The sequence below is a fragment of the Scleropages formosus genome, chromosome 18, assembly GCF_900964775.1.
Source record: "Scleropages formosus chromosome 18, fSclFor1.1, whole genome shotgun sequence".
NCBI lineage: Eukaryota > Metazoa > Chordata > Actinopteri > Osteoglossiformes > Osteoglossidae > Scleropages > Scleropages formosus.
Genome location: NC_041823.1, coordinates 8,068,047 through 8,083,784, shown reverse-complemented (window position 1 = coordinate 8,083,784; position 15,738 = coordinate 8,068,047). Strand labels below are relative to the sequence as shown.

General features: G+C 48.0%; 1 protein-coding gene across 2 annotated transcripts in view; it reads right to left on the bottom strand.

Annotated features, from left to right (window-relative positions):
• cdkal1 (CDK5 regulatory subunit associated protein 1-like 1) overlaps positions 1-15,738 on the bottom strand; it is a 298,983-nt gene that overhangs the window by 22,719 nt on the left and 260,526 nt on the right. For both annotated transcript variants that reach the window (XM_018762985.2, XM_018762984.2), the window contains exon 13: positions 2,496-2,579. In XM_018762985.2, coding sequence (XP_018618501.1) covers positions 2,496-2,579 — 84 coding nt within the window. The remainder of the gene's footprint in view (positions 1-2,495; positions 2,580-15,738) is intronic.

The window sequence follows — 15,738 nt, the reverse complement described above, 5'->3', positions numbered from 1 at the left end:
TTTTCTCCAAAGCAACCCCAATGTGACATATGAAGTTATTTTCAATTATTAATTCTATATTATTTATCGATTAATTTAAATCATTCATCCATTCTGTACAACTTGGTCATTTTTACCGTATCAATTCAAGGTAAGTACCTTGTTCAAGGGTACTGTAGCAGGAGAGGAGATTTAGACCCGTGTCTGTTGATTGCGAGTGACAGCTCTATCCACTCTGCCACCTGCTGCCCCGTGATGAGGACTAATCCCACAAAGCACCTGGACACATGTGCCATGGGGAGCAGGAAGCTCTGGGGCTGACGGGGGGGGCAGCTTCAGCTACAGGAAGCTACCGGAAGGAACGGCCCTGTCGCACCCAGCGACAGAGTTTATCGCCTTCCAGCCAGAAGGGAGAGAAACCTGTACGTTCTACCTTTCAGGGTGACTGGACTGCATCCACAAAACCCGACTTGCTGTGGCTGGATCTGAGCAGAAAGACGCAGGGTCCCCGTCCACGTGTGCGTTAACAGGGCTATGGATCTGTGCCCCAGAGAGCCGTCTCTCAGTGGCGCCAATGAAAGAGAGAATGCGGGGAAGGCAGCCCTCATTTGCATCTTAGATTAAACTGGCCATTATTTAACACATTACTCCTCTTCATTCAATTGTCCCTGAGATGGGCTTTTGTTGGCTCTCAGAATGGAAGGATCAATGGGAAATCGCTTGTGGCGCGACCCGCGTGACCCCCGCAGCCACGCCAACGGCCCGCCGCGTCTCCGGCTCCATTGTGCATCCTGCACAAATGAAGCAAAGCAGTGCTAACGAAACACGCGAGGCTTTCAACAGAACACAAAAACAGGTAGGGAGGGCCTCTAAGTTAGTTAAAGGGACGCCTGGAGACAGCATCCCTTACAAGGATGCGATGGGGATGTCGAGAGGAGCCCCAGATCTCCGAAAGCTACCCAGCAGCGCTCATCCAGGCAGGGAGACCCGTTTAATGTTCGACCAATTTCCCCGTACAAGTGCTGCGCTTCGGGGGTGGGGCTTGGCTAGGGAGCGCAGGGTCACTCATGCTTTCAACGGGGTCTTTACACACGCACGCATCATATAACATGCCCCAGATCCGTTTACGGTTCAGACCGTGCAGGTCAGACCCCCAGGATGCGGTTCTCCGCCGGATGACAGGTTCCGGATGAATCGCCCTGGATATGAAAGCCCAAGGCCCTTGGATCTCCCGCACCGAGCACCTGCAAAACTTTGCTGCGGCGATTTATCCCACCTGCGGCGGGAAAGAGCGGGAGGAGGCGGCGTGATTTAGCGGCAGATGTCGACTATTTGAAGAGGACCCCCCGCAAACAGTCCGGAGCCACGCTACACATCCGAACGACAGGCCTCGATTATGCACGATGCGCCAAACTCGTCTCTGGGCATGAAATACCAGAGGAAACAGTGGCCAAGATCAAACCTGCACACGGTCCTTCTCGTGCGCAGAGACCGGCAATGACACTTGTAACTGATGTTTGTAGCCTCGAGACAAACCTGGGAAAATTACTAGCCCTTTTCTAAGAGCCCGACTTCAATCGCCTTTTTGATGGCTGCTAAAAGGAGAAAATTGATTTATTTGAAGACATTTTATGCTGAAGTTTTTACTGGGACTCTTTGAAGCCAGATGCAGTGGGATTTATGCAGGAATGTGACTGGAGGCCGTCCCAATATTTGCACATTATAGACAGGAGATTATCAGGTGGTGAAGTGGCTGCTGGACAGTGTCCATGTGTTTGGGGGGAGAGACGCCCTTCGAAAACACAGGTGCGGACGGATCTGCCGGCTCCACGAGCACAGAGAGAACCTGCCGTTCGCATCCCGCTTTCTCCGTGAACCTCGCCGCAAATTAAATAGTAAATGAGCAGAAAAGACTCAAACAAAAGCTAAAACAACTGCTGCTTGGTTACTCAGTTACTGGGCTAAAAGTACATTTCTATATATACATTTACTCATTCAGAAGACGCTCTGTCCAGCACGATACACCTCGGAATAAAGAGAAGTACATTTCACAACAGACAAAGAGCTCTAGATACAAACATGTGACTGTCAAAGTGCGGTCAGTTTTTCCAGTTGGTACTGCATTATACCAGTTGCCACTTAGAGAATTGAGTCTGACAAGAGGTACAAAGCTGATCATCACAGATGAATTTACAAAGCTGTCAGGAGATCATGCGAGAAGCAAGTCTGAAAGACACTCATTTCGACATCTTTCTTGAATGCCGGAAGGGCTTCAGCAGATCTGAGGGACAGAGGGAGCCCATTCCACCACACTGGAGCCAAAACTGAGAACCTACAGATTGAGAGGGAGCCAGAGGTGCGGCAGCACGGCGCTTTTACTGGGGTGAAGGGAATGATCGGGTCCTTAAATCACAAGCAGGAGCGGAGCAGACATTTTCACTTTCACATGTATCAGTATCCTTTCCACGTACGATAGCAAATTTTGATGGACAATACAATGAAATGTGTCCTCTTACCTGTTCGTAGAATTTATTGTGAGCCACGTAGTACTGGGCGTCGAAGGACTCTTCCGTTACGAGCACATGCTGTCTCTGGCCCACCTGGAAGGTAGAGAGAGAGAGAGAGAGAGAGAGAGAGAGACGGCTCATTTACACTGGTGACCCCCCTGGCTTCTGGGAATGACACCCCTTTGTTCTGAATCACAGCGCTGCGCTGAACATGACCGAGGTGACCGTGTCGCCCTCGCTCGATACCTCTTCATCACTCAGCCCCCTTTTAGTGCCTGCCTTCTGGATAGCACCGCATAAATATAGTACGCTTTATTATCTGGTGGAGAAAGGTGTCACCAAGGCTGCATCTCACAGCCTTTCCCACTGTAGGGCTGCTAATGTTTTTTAAATAATGTTACTCACACTCGGTGCCTCCTCAGTTCTCATTAGTAACACGTACGGACGAAGGGGGGGGGACGTAACAGGCCAGCGGAGACATTCCTCATTCACCGCTCACGTCTATCCACAAGGGCTGGCGACAGATACGCAAACGCACGTCCTCTCCGCGCCATTTCCCGCGGTTTAGAACCGAACGAACCTTGCACGTGATCTGATTTTAAATCGCTCATTTTTTCCTTAAGTGATTAATAAATGATTCTTCGATTCTCAGTACGGCGATGATGTCGCTTCGCGGAGGACGCGGCGACCGAGGAAACCGCGTGAAGCAGGAACGGCTTCAGAAAAACGACGACGGCATTTTCCTGGCAGGGGCCCGCGGACCCCCCGCCGTTGACTCGAGTCCCAGAATGCGCTTGGGCGCGAAGGCGGCGCGCCTCTCCGCCCTGGGTCTGGATCCTCGGAGCTCCGGCTGCATTTAGCGCGGGCCTGCCGACAACAGCGGCAGGAGCGTGTCCCGTGGAGGCGAGACAGCTGCGGAGACGCTCGGCGCACGTGCTTAATAAGGGCTTCGGAGCTGCGCCACTTAAACTGAAAGCGGAGAACTTATTCAGCAGTTGGAGGAGGGAAAAAGCCCCACGAATCCAAACGTCTTTCACTTTATTTAAAGGAAGGGTAGCATCTGGCCCTTTGAAATGACAACTAACTTAATGTGCATCGCCGAGGCACTCGCCCTGCAAAGGGGGGGGTTGGCTTTTTGTTAGTTCCCCCCAACCCCCACTCCAATCATGCTTTTTTATTTTTTTTTCCTCCAGCTAGAGATGAAAAGGCAACTTGAGGAACAAGAGGCACCACTCGCTCCGGCGCCCGCCAGTGTCAGACAGGCCATCGTTCTGCGCCCGCCCCCCCCGGGTTCCAGCGCTTATTAAAACGCGCCCGCCCCTCCACCCCTCCACCCCTCCACCCTTCTCTCCTCCCGCGTCCCGAGGAACACGCCATTTCCACAGATGACACAAAGACGGGAGCGGTGTGTCCTAATTACACGAGAGCGCTGCGCGGCACACGCAGCCATGGGCGCCGCCGCAGACAGGTACGGGCCGAGATGTGCTTCGGCAGCAGCTCCGCCGAGGACGCCCAAGAGCAACGCGAGCTCCGATGAGACAATTACGGGGACGCCACACAACCCCGGTCTCTTCCAGCCTCGCAAAAAGATAAAGAATAAAGAAAAGAGCGTGCCGATCGCATCTGGCCCGGCGCAGGTAAATATTTGCCGAATGAGGGATTTCGCACCAAATGAGGCTCCTCCCACGCCACAGGAGACCACTGCCCTGGGCGAACGCGGACACCCACCCACCCCGTTCCTGTTTGCACAGGGACACGAAAGGCTGCGACACAAAGGTGGGACCTGCTGAATAATACACAATAAAATACAGTCCCACCTGGCACCAGCAACGCAGACATAAGGACGAGCTAAAGAATCTCAGAAAGCATCGGGGAGGCACAGCAGGTAGCGCCGGTGCCTCACAGTTCCTGGGCTGTGGGCTCGGAAGCGGGTTAGAACCCGGGCCAACACGTATGGATCTTACATGTTCTCCTCGCACTCCCGTCGATTTCTTCCCACGGATCAGAGACATGCGGAAGACGGCAACGGTAAACCACTCTGTACCGCGGTCACTTAGAGTCGACTTCATCTCAACAGCACTTACCTTTCTGACATCTCATCTGAATACGTATCTTGTTCTAAAACTCCCGCCTGCGTTCCGGAGTGTTCTTGCTGCTAAACGTAACGCAGCACTGCAAGCACCGCAAGCACCGCGGGACAACTGGTAAGCGACGGCGCTAAAAGTCCACCGTGGGGTGGGATCCATCGGTGAAAAGGGCCCTCTTTACTTAAAAGACATCAATCTCGTTTATTTCGACGATTTTTGCACAACCAGAAGCAAAATGTGCGACACGTCCTCAGAAAAGGTCTCTGCGCCGCGAGGAGGCGCGGCCTGGAGAGGGGAACCCCAAACAAAAACATGGTCTGCGTTATGGAAGCACAGAAGAACAAAAATAATGCAGCAATAGCGACAAAAACAATGGAGTCAGATTCCCACACGCTTGGACCAAACTATTTATCGGACAAAGAGAACTACTGCCAGATTTATTTTTGCTTCAGTGGGAAAAGAGGAAACCAGCGGTCGGCTCAAACGCCTTTATTTTTAACCCTCGCACATAATGAGCGAATACACCGAGAGCCGTCTGTTCTCACGTCTCCTCACTCGCAGTTCATCTATTAGAACGAATCCCACATATTGCCCATGTGCACATCTGTATATTCACACTTTCTCGGGATTCAAACGCCAAGGAAGAAGACCTTACGGAACAGGCCTAAAGGACTGGATACGCGAGTCAAGCAGGAAACGTTCCCAACAAGACAGGCCGGCCTGAGGTTTACCATAGTGCTACTCTGTTTAGGTCATTTGGGTCCAGGAGCGATTTCTGAGTCTCCTCCAGCTCCGAAAGCGATACCCAGTCAACGCGGAGCAATGCTCCCGGTACGCACCGTGCACAAAAGCGCGACCAAGAGCGAAGCAGCCGGTAGCGTAGTGGAAGGTCGCAGGTTCGAGTCTCACCTACTGTTTGCTTACCCTAAATTTACTCCGATACCAAACGACCCAGCTTTATACAGTCCTGTTGGAAAGTACGGTAACCCCTTGTGTCCTTCAGTTTTATCACAAAATGGTTATTTAATGAGAAGCAGCATTTCTCACGTGACATGACAGGTGTGTAACGACCAATTCCTTATGGTGCTTTAGAGGAAATCATGTGCGCAGCAGAAAAACACAAGCAGCGCAGCTGTAAAAATAAGTGAACCCCAAGCTGCATCGGTTACACCGAGTAGGTAAGTAGAATTAGGTGTGTAAATCATAATCATTTCTTCATTTCAAGAGTTTAGGATTTAAGATTTAGATTTCATAAGGTTATTGTAATATTTCATTCAAGAATAATGACCGCCCCTGTCGGGTTCACATACTTTCAAGCTGCACTGTAATAGGAAAGTCGATGTTCAAAGACCGAGTCACCTCGGACACCGGACACATAAATAAAGGCAGATAACAATAGTAAAGAGTAATTAAGTCAGAAAAACATTTACAAGGTGACAGTAAATTCCGGCTGTCTTTCACCGTGTAATTTTCACGATCCAGGGAGTTTATTCATGTGTCGGTGCACATATAGTGTATTTACAAGGTTCAAGAGATCAAATGTGCCTTGCTAGAAGAGAGGGAAAGAAGTTGAGTCTATGCACTTGCAATTCACGTTGAACAATCACTGAATAATGCACACGAACCTTGAAGTATGCTGGAACAGCGTCGCGATTTTTTGCAGTTTTGCGGCACGTGCACGGATTAGCCTCCATGCCGGCGCTTTAACCGTCCTCCAACATAAGGCGCAGCCACATGGGCACGTGCACCTCTGGCAAAAAAGGCAAGCAGGCGGGAATCGCGGCTCAAAGGAGCCCGGTTCAAAGCCCGCTCCTGCCACAGTACCCTTGAGCAAGGTGCTCACCCTGAGTGACTGCAGCAGAAATTACAGAGCTGTGTAAACGGGTAAATTTAAGCACCTTAGTGTACAAACCTGTCATTTTGGAGAAAAGCATCACCTAAATGGGTAATAATGACTGATTTGAACCCATAATGATACGGTGAAGCACGAATTAATCTCCGTTTATGACTGAACAGGATGGTAGTTGTGCGTCGCGGCCCGACTCCCTCTTCCAACACCATTACTGGATCCTTCCTTTAATTTACCATCCGACTGATGGTCACCTGGCATTAAGCAGGGTGATAAAGGCAGCGGAGGAGCTACCCACACGCACCTGAAAGACACCATGTTGTGCTCAGGCAGCCTGACTCCTATCCCACCCCCACCCCCACCCCCACCCCCTACCCCCCCCAAATAATTGGACAGAACAGGCTTGTCATTTTAGATCAGAAAATTCCCTGAACCCATTTCACAGGAGCTGTCATTTGTTAAGCGAAAGTGGCGTTGACTGTTCTGAGGCCGACTGGGCTCCCTGTTCCTATGGAGAGGAAATAATATTGACATGCTGTGGGATTTGTGTGTGTTTTTTTTCTGTTTTAAATTTCTGCGTGTGTTTTTATCATCACACCAGACACGCTGGGTCATTTGAGTCCCAATTGACTATTCTAGAGGTGGAACTGGGAAAATGGTGGGGAAAAAAAATCAAGCATCATATTTGGCAGGACACAATAAACACATTAAAGTGAGGATGTAGCAACTGGGAATCCATATTACATTTTTCCTGAATGAAAATAAAATATTTTACTTATATATATAAACACATATATACATGAGAAGCATCGTGTTTGTCTAGAAGGTTGTTGTGGGAGTGTGTGAGATTCCCCTGTAACAGACTGGTCCAATCCAGGGTGTACCCTGCCTCACGCCCTGTACTTCCAGGATAGGCTCTGGACCACTGTGACCCTGAGCTGAACAATTTATTGATGAATGAATGAATGAATGAATGAGTACAGCATGAAAATGTAAGTAAAACATGGAAGAAGCAGCATCCACAGGGTGGTCACAAAGTCGTATTCTATGGGTCTCAGAGTATTCAGAAAATCGGGGTTTTCTTCAGTAATAAAACCTCAATCCATCATGTGTCAGAGATGAGAGTTTATCGGGGGATACGCTTCATTTACGTTTATTCGTTTAGCAGACACTTTTCTTCAAAACAAAACACAATAATAATAATAATAATAATAATAATAATCCACCCGGGTAAACACCAAAGCAATGTAACACACACTCGCACACTCCAAGGGCAACTGAGAGTCACCTACGAGATGAGAGTCGAACCTACGCGCAGGTTCGGTGAGGCACCACGAGAATCCCAGGCTACACCGGTACAAAACAAAGCTATGTCACCTGTGTTACAGATTTCATCCATAGCAGCAGAGACGCCACCCTTGAACAAAACGCACCTGGGCGGCAACACACCTTTCCAGCTGAGACACATTCACACACGGTACTCATGATTTGCTCGAAGCTCTTTGACGCACTACTCTGCAGATGTTATTTTACGCTGGACTCGCAGCCCTGGGGCAGTCGGGGGGTGGGTCAATGAGTAGGTCAGTTCCTGCTCGCCTCTCATCCAGGGCTGGATGTTCACATCACCACCTCGTCCACATGGGCATTTTTTCCAAGAAGACATCACCCAGCAGAGCTCTGGCTCAAGACCTTAAGACCTTGACTGCATTGCATTGTATTCTTGACATTGTAACTCGGGAAATTCCATGCTACTTGGACCTCAGTCATGAAAAAAGAACATAAATGACAAATTTGTTATATCTGAAGAACCGCTTGAAACTGCATCACAAATCCGATCCGGGAAAAAATGGGGGAAAACAATGCAATTTAAAACCAACATCATGGGAGTTGAAGCCATGATAAAAATTCTTATTCGTCTCTTAATACGCAGGTGAAATTTCAAGAATCGCGCAGCACAATAACTACGTAACTAAAGTTCATTCTGTGGGTGGAAAAACAGCGGACAAGAAGGGCCTTGTTAAACATGTAAAGGCAGTACACTACTGGATATCTTATTATACTGGGCTTCTGAAGGCCAGACTGCGTTAAGATTTTAAGAGAAATGAGCCCCGAGGCTGATGCCAGGTCATGTTTTCACCCTGCAGCACAAAGACAGTGAGAAAAAAGCCATTAGTGCCTTCTCTCCGAGGAATACTGAGGAGCCCTGTCACCGAGCCGGAGAGCGAACCTGAAGGGAACACGGGGAGGTCTAAGACTCACGCAGAGCTTCCGGAGACTCGACACTATGTCCCACGTCCTACGTATTAACTCACATGAATTCACTCCCTTAATCACCCTGTCAGTCGGCCTTTTGAGAAGATTTAAAAAGAAGGGGGAAAAAACCGTCTCTAGATAGATAGTCGTAGCTGGATTATAGCACCAACACTCGTCCATTTATCCATCACCGTTAACCACTGCTGCGTCCAGCGCAGGGCTGTGGTGGACCGGAGCCTATCCTGGGGGTACACACTGCACCAGAAGCAAGTGCATCACGGGGCAGTCACATACACTAAGAGCAACTTAGAGCCACCGTTCACTTGAAACACATGTTTTTGGGTTGCGGGAGGAAACCAGAGCACGCGGTAGAATTCCGCACGAATACGGGGAGAAGATGCAAACTCCACAGAGACCGAGCCAGATTAAAACCCGTGTCCGAACCAAGAGCCGAGGCAGAGCGAGGGGTTCGGCACCAACAGCGAAAGGGAAATAAAATCCGAGAAATGAACCTGTAAGGAATTCTAATTGTATGAAAGTACTTGGCAGGGTCCTGTGTCTGCAGGGGGTATTTGCGCATTTATACGGCTCCGCGAGACAAAATGGATTGGACTGTAATCTTCCGAAAACAAACGTCCACGCGTAGAGCGAGAGCTCCCTCCCCGCGTGCTCGGACCGCAAAGCGACATGGTTTCATGCCTGAAAATAAAAACAAGCATCACGCTCTGAGATGCCTTTTAAATCTTAACATTATCTAGCAAAACAAAGACTCTTCCTAGAACACTGCCGTCCACTACAACGTGTACACAGACAATCTGCGGCTAAGTTCAACTAGATGGGATTTCAGCAAACTTCAAAAAATATTCACGTTATAATCGAGAATAACAAAAAAAAAAACACAATTTTCTCCGTGCAAAACATGCTGTGAACATTATGCCTCTTTTCAGCGATTTCAGTGCATTTCATTTTTCAGTGTACGCTGGTATGGCACCATTTTCCAAACAGCTAAAAAAAAAAAAAAAAGTACTTCTGGCCTCCAATGAAGAGCAAATGAAAATTTTAACCCCCCCCCATTTTTCTCTAGTAAATTCCATATTCAGCTGCTGAAAGCAATTAAAACAGTAGAGGTTCGCTTCCTCGAGGCTCCTGTCCCGCCTTGCGAAAACTCAGAGCGGCAACGAACGAAGGAATTACAGCACAGGTCGTTATTGACGCTTACGACGGAGCGGAATTAGTTTTCGAATGTGAACCGAGTCCGACGCGTAGCTTTGTGGAACAAACAAAAAAAAAAAATTAAACGACAGACAGTCTGTGTAGATCTGAAACTAAATGAACTTCAAAACGCATCGGAGCGAGCGAGCGAGTCACCTTCATGGGTTTTTAAAATGAGCAACAAAGCAGTGCCCTTCGCAGACTTGTTCATTTACAAAAGAATTATATCGCAAAGCTGCAAATGCCAACAAACTCCAAACAGGCACTGCACAAACAGCACTGTGGTGCTGCCAAGCAGCATTATGAGTAAATCTAAGACAAACATCAGTGTGTATTCCTTCAGTCCGTAGGATCAATCTTCATCCCCGGTTAGACACTCATATCAGGACAAGCCATGTATACACCACATGTTAATATGGTGTTTAGGAGTGAAATCACTAATTAATATGTAATAGTTATTATTATTTTATATCTAGTCTGATTAGGTAAGGATGGGAGATGCTCAGCATCCAACACCTTGGAGTGCCATGTCCGGTGAGACACACACAGGTGGCTATGTGTGCATCTTCAATGCGTGCAGCTGCTATTGTGGCTAAGGAGCTGGATTTGGGGCCAACGTGTTACAGGTTCCAGGCCCAAGGGAGGCTGCCATACCCCTGAACATGCTACAAGAAGTTACTCAAATTAACTGAACCTCAAAATCTGCAGCAAACATAAATTAAATGCTATGTAAAGCAATTCATCTATTCAGTCTCATCTAATCTAGAGCCACAGTGGTCCAGAATCTAATCCTGGAGGCCGAAGGGTGCGAGGCAGGGTACACCCGGGGTAGAATGGCAGTTGATCACAGGAAAGTTACACCCATCTACTCGAATATGGATTAAATGCTACTTAAAGTACCCAGTTCACCTGAAACATGTCTTTGGACTGTGGGAGGAAACCAGAGCATGAGGAGGAAACCCCCATGAATATGGGGCGAACAAGCAAACGCTGCACAGACTGAGCTGAATTCAAAGGCATGTCCGACCCCACAGACCAGGTGCCGCGAGGCCTCGGCGCTACCCACTGCTCCATCGTGCCGCTCCTAAGTAATTTACTGAAATAAATAAATAAGATTAATAAATCATGCTAAATGTTCATGCGCTCTAATGCTAACAGAGTGAACAACAACCAATTAATTCCAAGGTCGCTCTATTTCACAGATTGGTCAAAGGATTTGGAGTCGAGCCACAGGTGTGGCGAATGAAGCATGAAATTCAACATACTTGATTAAAAATAAAAAAAAGAAGCCTAAATAACTTTATTCAGCCATTGTTCTGACCACTGGGTCTAACACAAACGAATGAAGGGCTTCCAGTGACCCTACAAAATCGATGTGAAACCCTGCAAATGTTCCACCTGTCAATCAGATCCGACCTGGCAGCACGACGGAACTTGGTCCGCATCTCAGCTGCGCCTCTCAACTCCGGTCCACAACACCAGCTGTGTATTTCTCCTTGATCAAAGTTGCAGAAGAAAACATTGATTTTGCAGAGCCGCGTCAAGCCAAATATCGAAAACAGTTTGGAAAGGGCCAATTTCCGCAGCTCCGTTGACACAAGAGAGAATACGCACACCCTTCGCGACAGAGCAAGTGCTTACAGGGCTTTTTTCCCACGCTAGAACTTGCTCTTACTGTATTGTATGGAACGACAGTCCTATGCACAGAAAACTGCAGTAGCAATAAACCAATGAAACGTCTACTTTGGCTGATTCAGGAATCCAATACTCTCAACCACTCTGGCTAATCTGCCACACGTGGCTACTTGGGAGAAAAAAAATCAGTCCCAGTTCTCCTACATCAAAATTAAAGTGCAGTAAATCTTCCATTTAAAGGTCCCCGATTTACTAAAGAAAATCGTACAGCTTACACGTCAGTGCTTCCCTGATATCTGCCGGTTTTACCGAAAATATTGGTAAGGTCTGGTTAATATGTAAAAGAGGAGTAAAGTGATCCCTCTGCTAAACTGACTAGATAATCCATTTTTCTTGTGAAAAGAAGGTGGGAAATTTATAACGTATATAATATCTCGAAAAATGTCTAATTTTCCAAGTAAATATGGGTGGCATCATGCTTGAAAATAAATTATTTAACAAACTTTTAGCTCCATATACAGACTATTTAATAGAAATTTTGTTTTAATGGACATCTGGCAATATTGAACACTCTCTCCACTATTAGTACGTTAAAGTGAGACTATAGACTATACTGCATGCTAATGTAACTGGCGATACGAAGTTTCCCGGGCGGCAAAGACAGCCGCTATGGTTCAGCTCATAAAGTTAAGTGACGAATGGGGGAACCGTCCATCATGAACCGTACCTGAACTGCACTCCTGCGCTGTGTAAAGACAGCAGAGGCATTGGCGGGGATGCAGCTCACACGGCCCATTTGAACAAATCACCCCAAAGCCAACGTATCTGAGAAAAAGGAGTGTATTGACATGCACAAAAAAGCAACATCTTCATACAGCTTCAACAGAACAACAAAAGGATTAAAAAATGGCTTTAAACGTCTGGAATTTTCAGATAGGGATTAGAAGCTTACTTCATGTAGTATTCATCTAAACAATCGCGTTTATGTATTTGCTGCCTCGATCTCCTCTCGGATGCTTTTAACTTGAGCATGACGGCTTTTCTTAAGCAGGTAGTTTGAACGATGCTGTCGACGCAAGTGGTTTAAAATTAAAATATGACACGCAATTACAATGGCGAGCTGAAGACAAACGAGTCCCAAAACGGCCATGGAGACGCTTATACGACTGACGTGAGCCTCTTCCGGCAAGACTCCTCGTCCTACACCGTTTACGATGGACTCTGAGAAGCAGTAAAATAAAAAAAAGTTGACTCTACGAAAAGGGACAGAAAGAAAACATAAACCTTTGATAAAATACATCGTTTCTCCCAAATCAGAAACTCGATGCCTCTGACGGGACCCTTCCGGAGCGGGTCTTGGTGAGGCCGGCACCGGGGGCCCCACCCCGAACAGCGGGACTCTCCCCTTACACGGCTCATTGTATGCATCCAGAGGTCCCCAAACATGCGGCGTTGAGGGGGGGGAAAAAAAAAAACCGAATGTTTGCAGTGTGGATCAGCCTGACCAGCGCACCACCACTGCTCATGTTTCTTAAAGCTAAGTGCTCCTCCAGGCACGGGGCGATGGTGGGCATGAATCAAACTGCGGTAATTATACCCTACATGGAAGAGCTCGCTCCCTTTCATAGGGCTCATTCACACACCAACCCAGTGAGCTTGCATTCATGAGGTCTATATGTGTGTGTGTGTGTGTGTGTGTATATATGTCCATGTGGATATGTGCATATATATATGTACACACACACACACACACACACACACACACACACACACACAGACCTGAAGATATAAAGAGCAATGCTACTAGGACACAGAACAGAGTTGAGGCGGAAGCACGTTCCTCCTTGGTGTGCTTCTTTGAAGCGTTGAGTCTTATTTGGAGTTCAGATGTTAGAAGCATGGTGCTGGAACACAAGACTCCTAGAAGCTGCCGCTTTCCAAAGAAAGCAAGGCCCACTAGTTATATAAAACAGACCACATGTCCACACATACATTACTGCGTGAGCTCTCTGCTGAACCACGTGTTGAAGCCTAAGACTTTTCAAACAATATTTCTTACAAATCGGAATAGCTATCAACAATAACACCTTTATTATACAGTGTTCTTTAGTTAAGGCCCTTGTCCAAAGCAATATACTATGTTAGGGTTGTACGAGATACTTACACTGATTTATAGAGCTTGGTTATTTTTACTGTATTTTACAGCACCTCGATGAAGGTGCTCGCGCTGGGATGGGTTTGAACCTGGGTCCTTTGTGCGACGGCTTTAAATCATATATGCGTTGTTATTTTCCGAAGCGGTGCGTAAAATTCCAAAGGAAAACAAGGTTTGAACAAATAAAAATAGTGGAAAGGCAAAACTGTGATGTGGGGGGATGAGCGCCGTGAGCAGAGCGTGATGTAGGACAGTACAGTAGCGGTGAGTGTGTTTCTGCTGACTAATATGAAAGGCGGATCAGTGGGAAAGGAAGCGACGTTCCACGAGGGATCGTAATAGAATCTTCGAGTTTCCGCCGATGAGCTCACACAAGGAGAGTGACAAATCTCCCCCATCCGGGGCCTCAAACCATTCTCCTACCGCCCCCCCCCCCCCCCGATACGGCCTCAGCCCTCCCTCTCAGAGCCCCACGCCTTCCATCTGCGCAGCCGTACGCACGACGGAGGCGAAATCAGACGGCTCCAAACAAAATTGTAACACAGAACAAACGAAAACAAACAAAACTTTGCAGGTCGGCGGAGGGGCGTGAGGCCCCTGCCAGACAGGGTTGTGCAATGGCGGGGTGTCTGCAGGGGTCTGCGAGCGGAGGGCTTCGCGGCGCGCCTCTCCCATCAGCCACGCTCCGGGAGGGCGGGGGGGAGGGGGGGCTGCTGGGGATTAGATGGAGGAGAAATACAGCCTGGCTCTGATGGTGCCTAATTAGCATAACAAAAGAGGAGGGGGGGGGGGCTTCGGTCCCTCACCGCTGGGCAGCGCATCTCATTAAGGACAGCTGAATAACAATTATCGAGTCCCCCCATGAATAGCGCTTGGCAGGCTGGTGTGTGTGCAGCTTGAGACCCCGTCAGCTTGCTAATGCTTTCCTGGCTCTCCGCAGCCCCCCGCTTTTCACGCTCGCCTCTCTTTTGCTCGGGCCGGGGGCTCGTCGAGCGAGAGGCGTTTCTGTGTGTCCTACCCCGCACCTGCGCCCGATGCATTATCTCCCACCCCCTGACTCCCCCCGACTCCCCCCCCCACCCCTATTCCCACTCGCTCGCCCCGCTCCGCTGTCCTACCCAGGGCTGCGGATGCACGGCTGCTTTAATTATTTACAATTACCGGCCCGCTAGTCAGAGCTGGCCTCTGCGCTGTGTGATGCAAATTATGTGATGGGGAAGAAGTCAGATTATAATCATTAACAATGAATGCCAGAACAATCCGTATGAAATGCAGCTGGCTGAGCTAATCGTTAATAATAATATGTTAATAAAACCATATAGTTGGGTAAAAATTATCAATACTTTGCAATAACATTAACAGCACATATGAAAACTAGAGATGATGATGATGATAATAATAATAATAAGAAGAAGAAGACCATTTAGCGGATTCTTTCCGCCAATGCGACCCTACAATGTCAGGTGTGTACACTAAGCTACTTTCCCTGATTCACCCATTTAAAAAGATGGGAAATTTTTACTGTATCAGTACAGGGTGAGTACTTGGATTGAGGGTATTGCAGCAGAAGCGGGGTTTCAAACCCGGGTCCTTTGATCACAAAGAAAAAGCTGTAACCACTATGCCACCTGCTGCATCTCATAATAATAATAATAATAATAATAATAAGAATAGTTAATGACAACAATACATTCAGATAAATTCACAACTGCACAGATAAACCCAACATGTTGCATGTTGTGAGATGCATCCACCGTTTTGCTTTTTAATTCGCTGTTTTGGTGTCTTGTCGGATCCAGCGAGATGACATAAGTGACAAGTGTGTCAGTCAGCGTTGTGTCAGATCTGTTTTGTCAGCGCGGCGCGTGATGGAGGAGCCATCAGCGGGCACCGCGGCCCAGAGGCGCCGTGTACCGTTACAGTTGCTCTGCTGAATTACATCAGGGGACGTGACAGCGGCGCTGCCGGAGAGAAGCTGCCAAAACATCCGTCAAGTTCACTGTGCCAGGTATCCTCCTCCACGTAGGGCTCCGTGAAACGGCGCTTAATGATCCAAGAAGC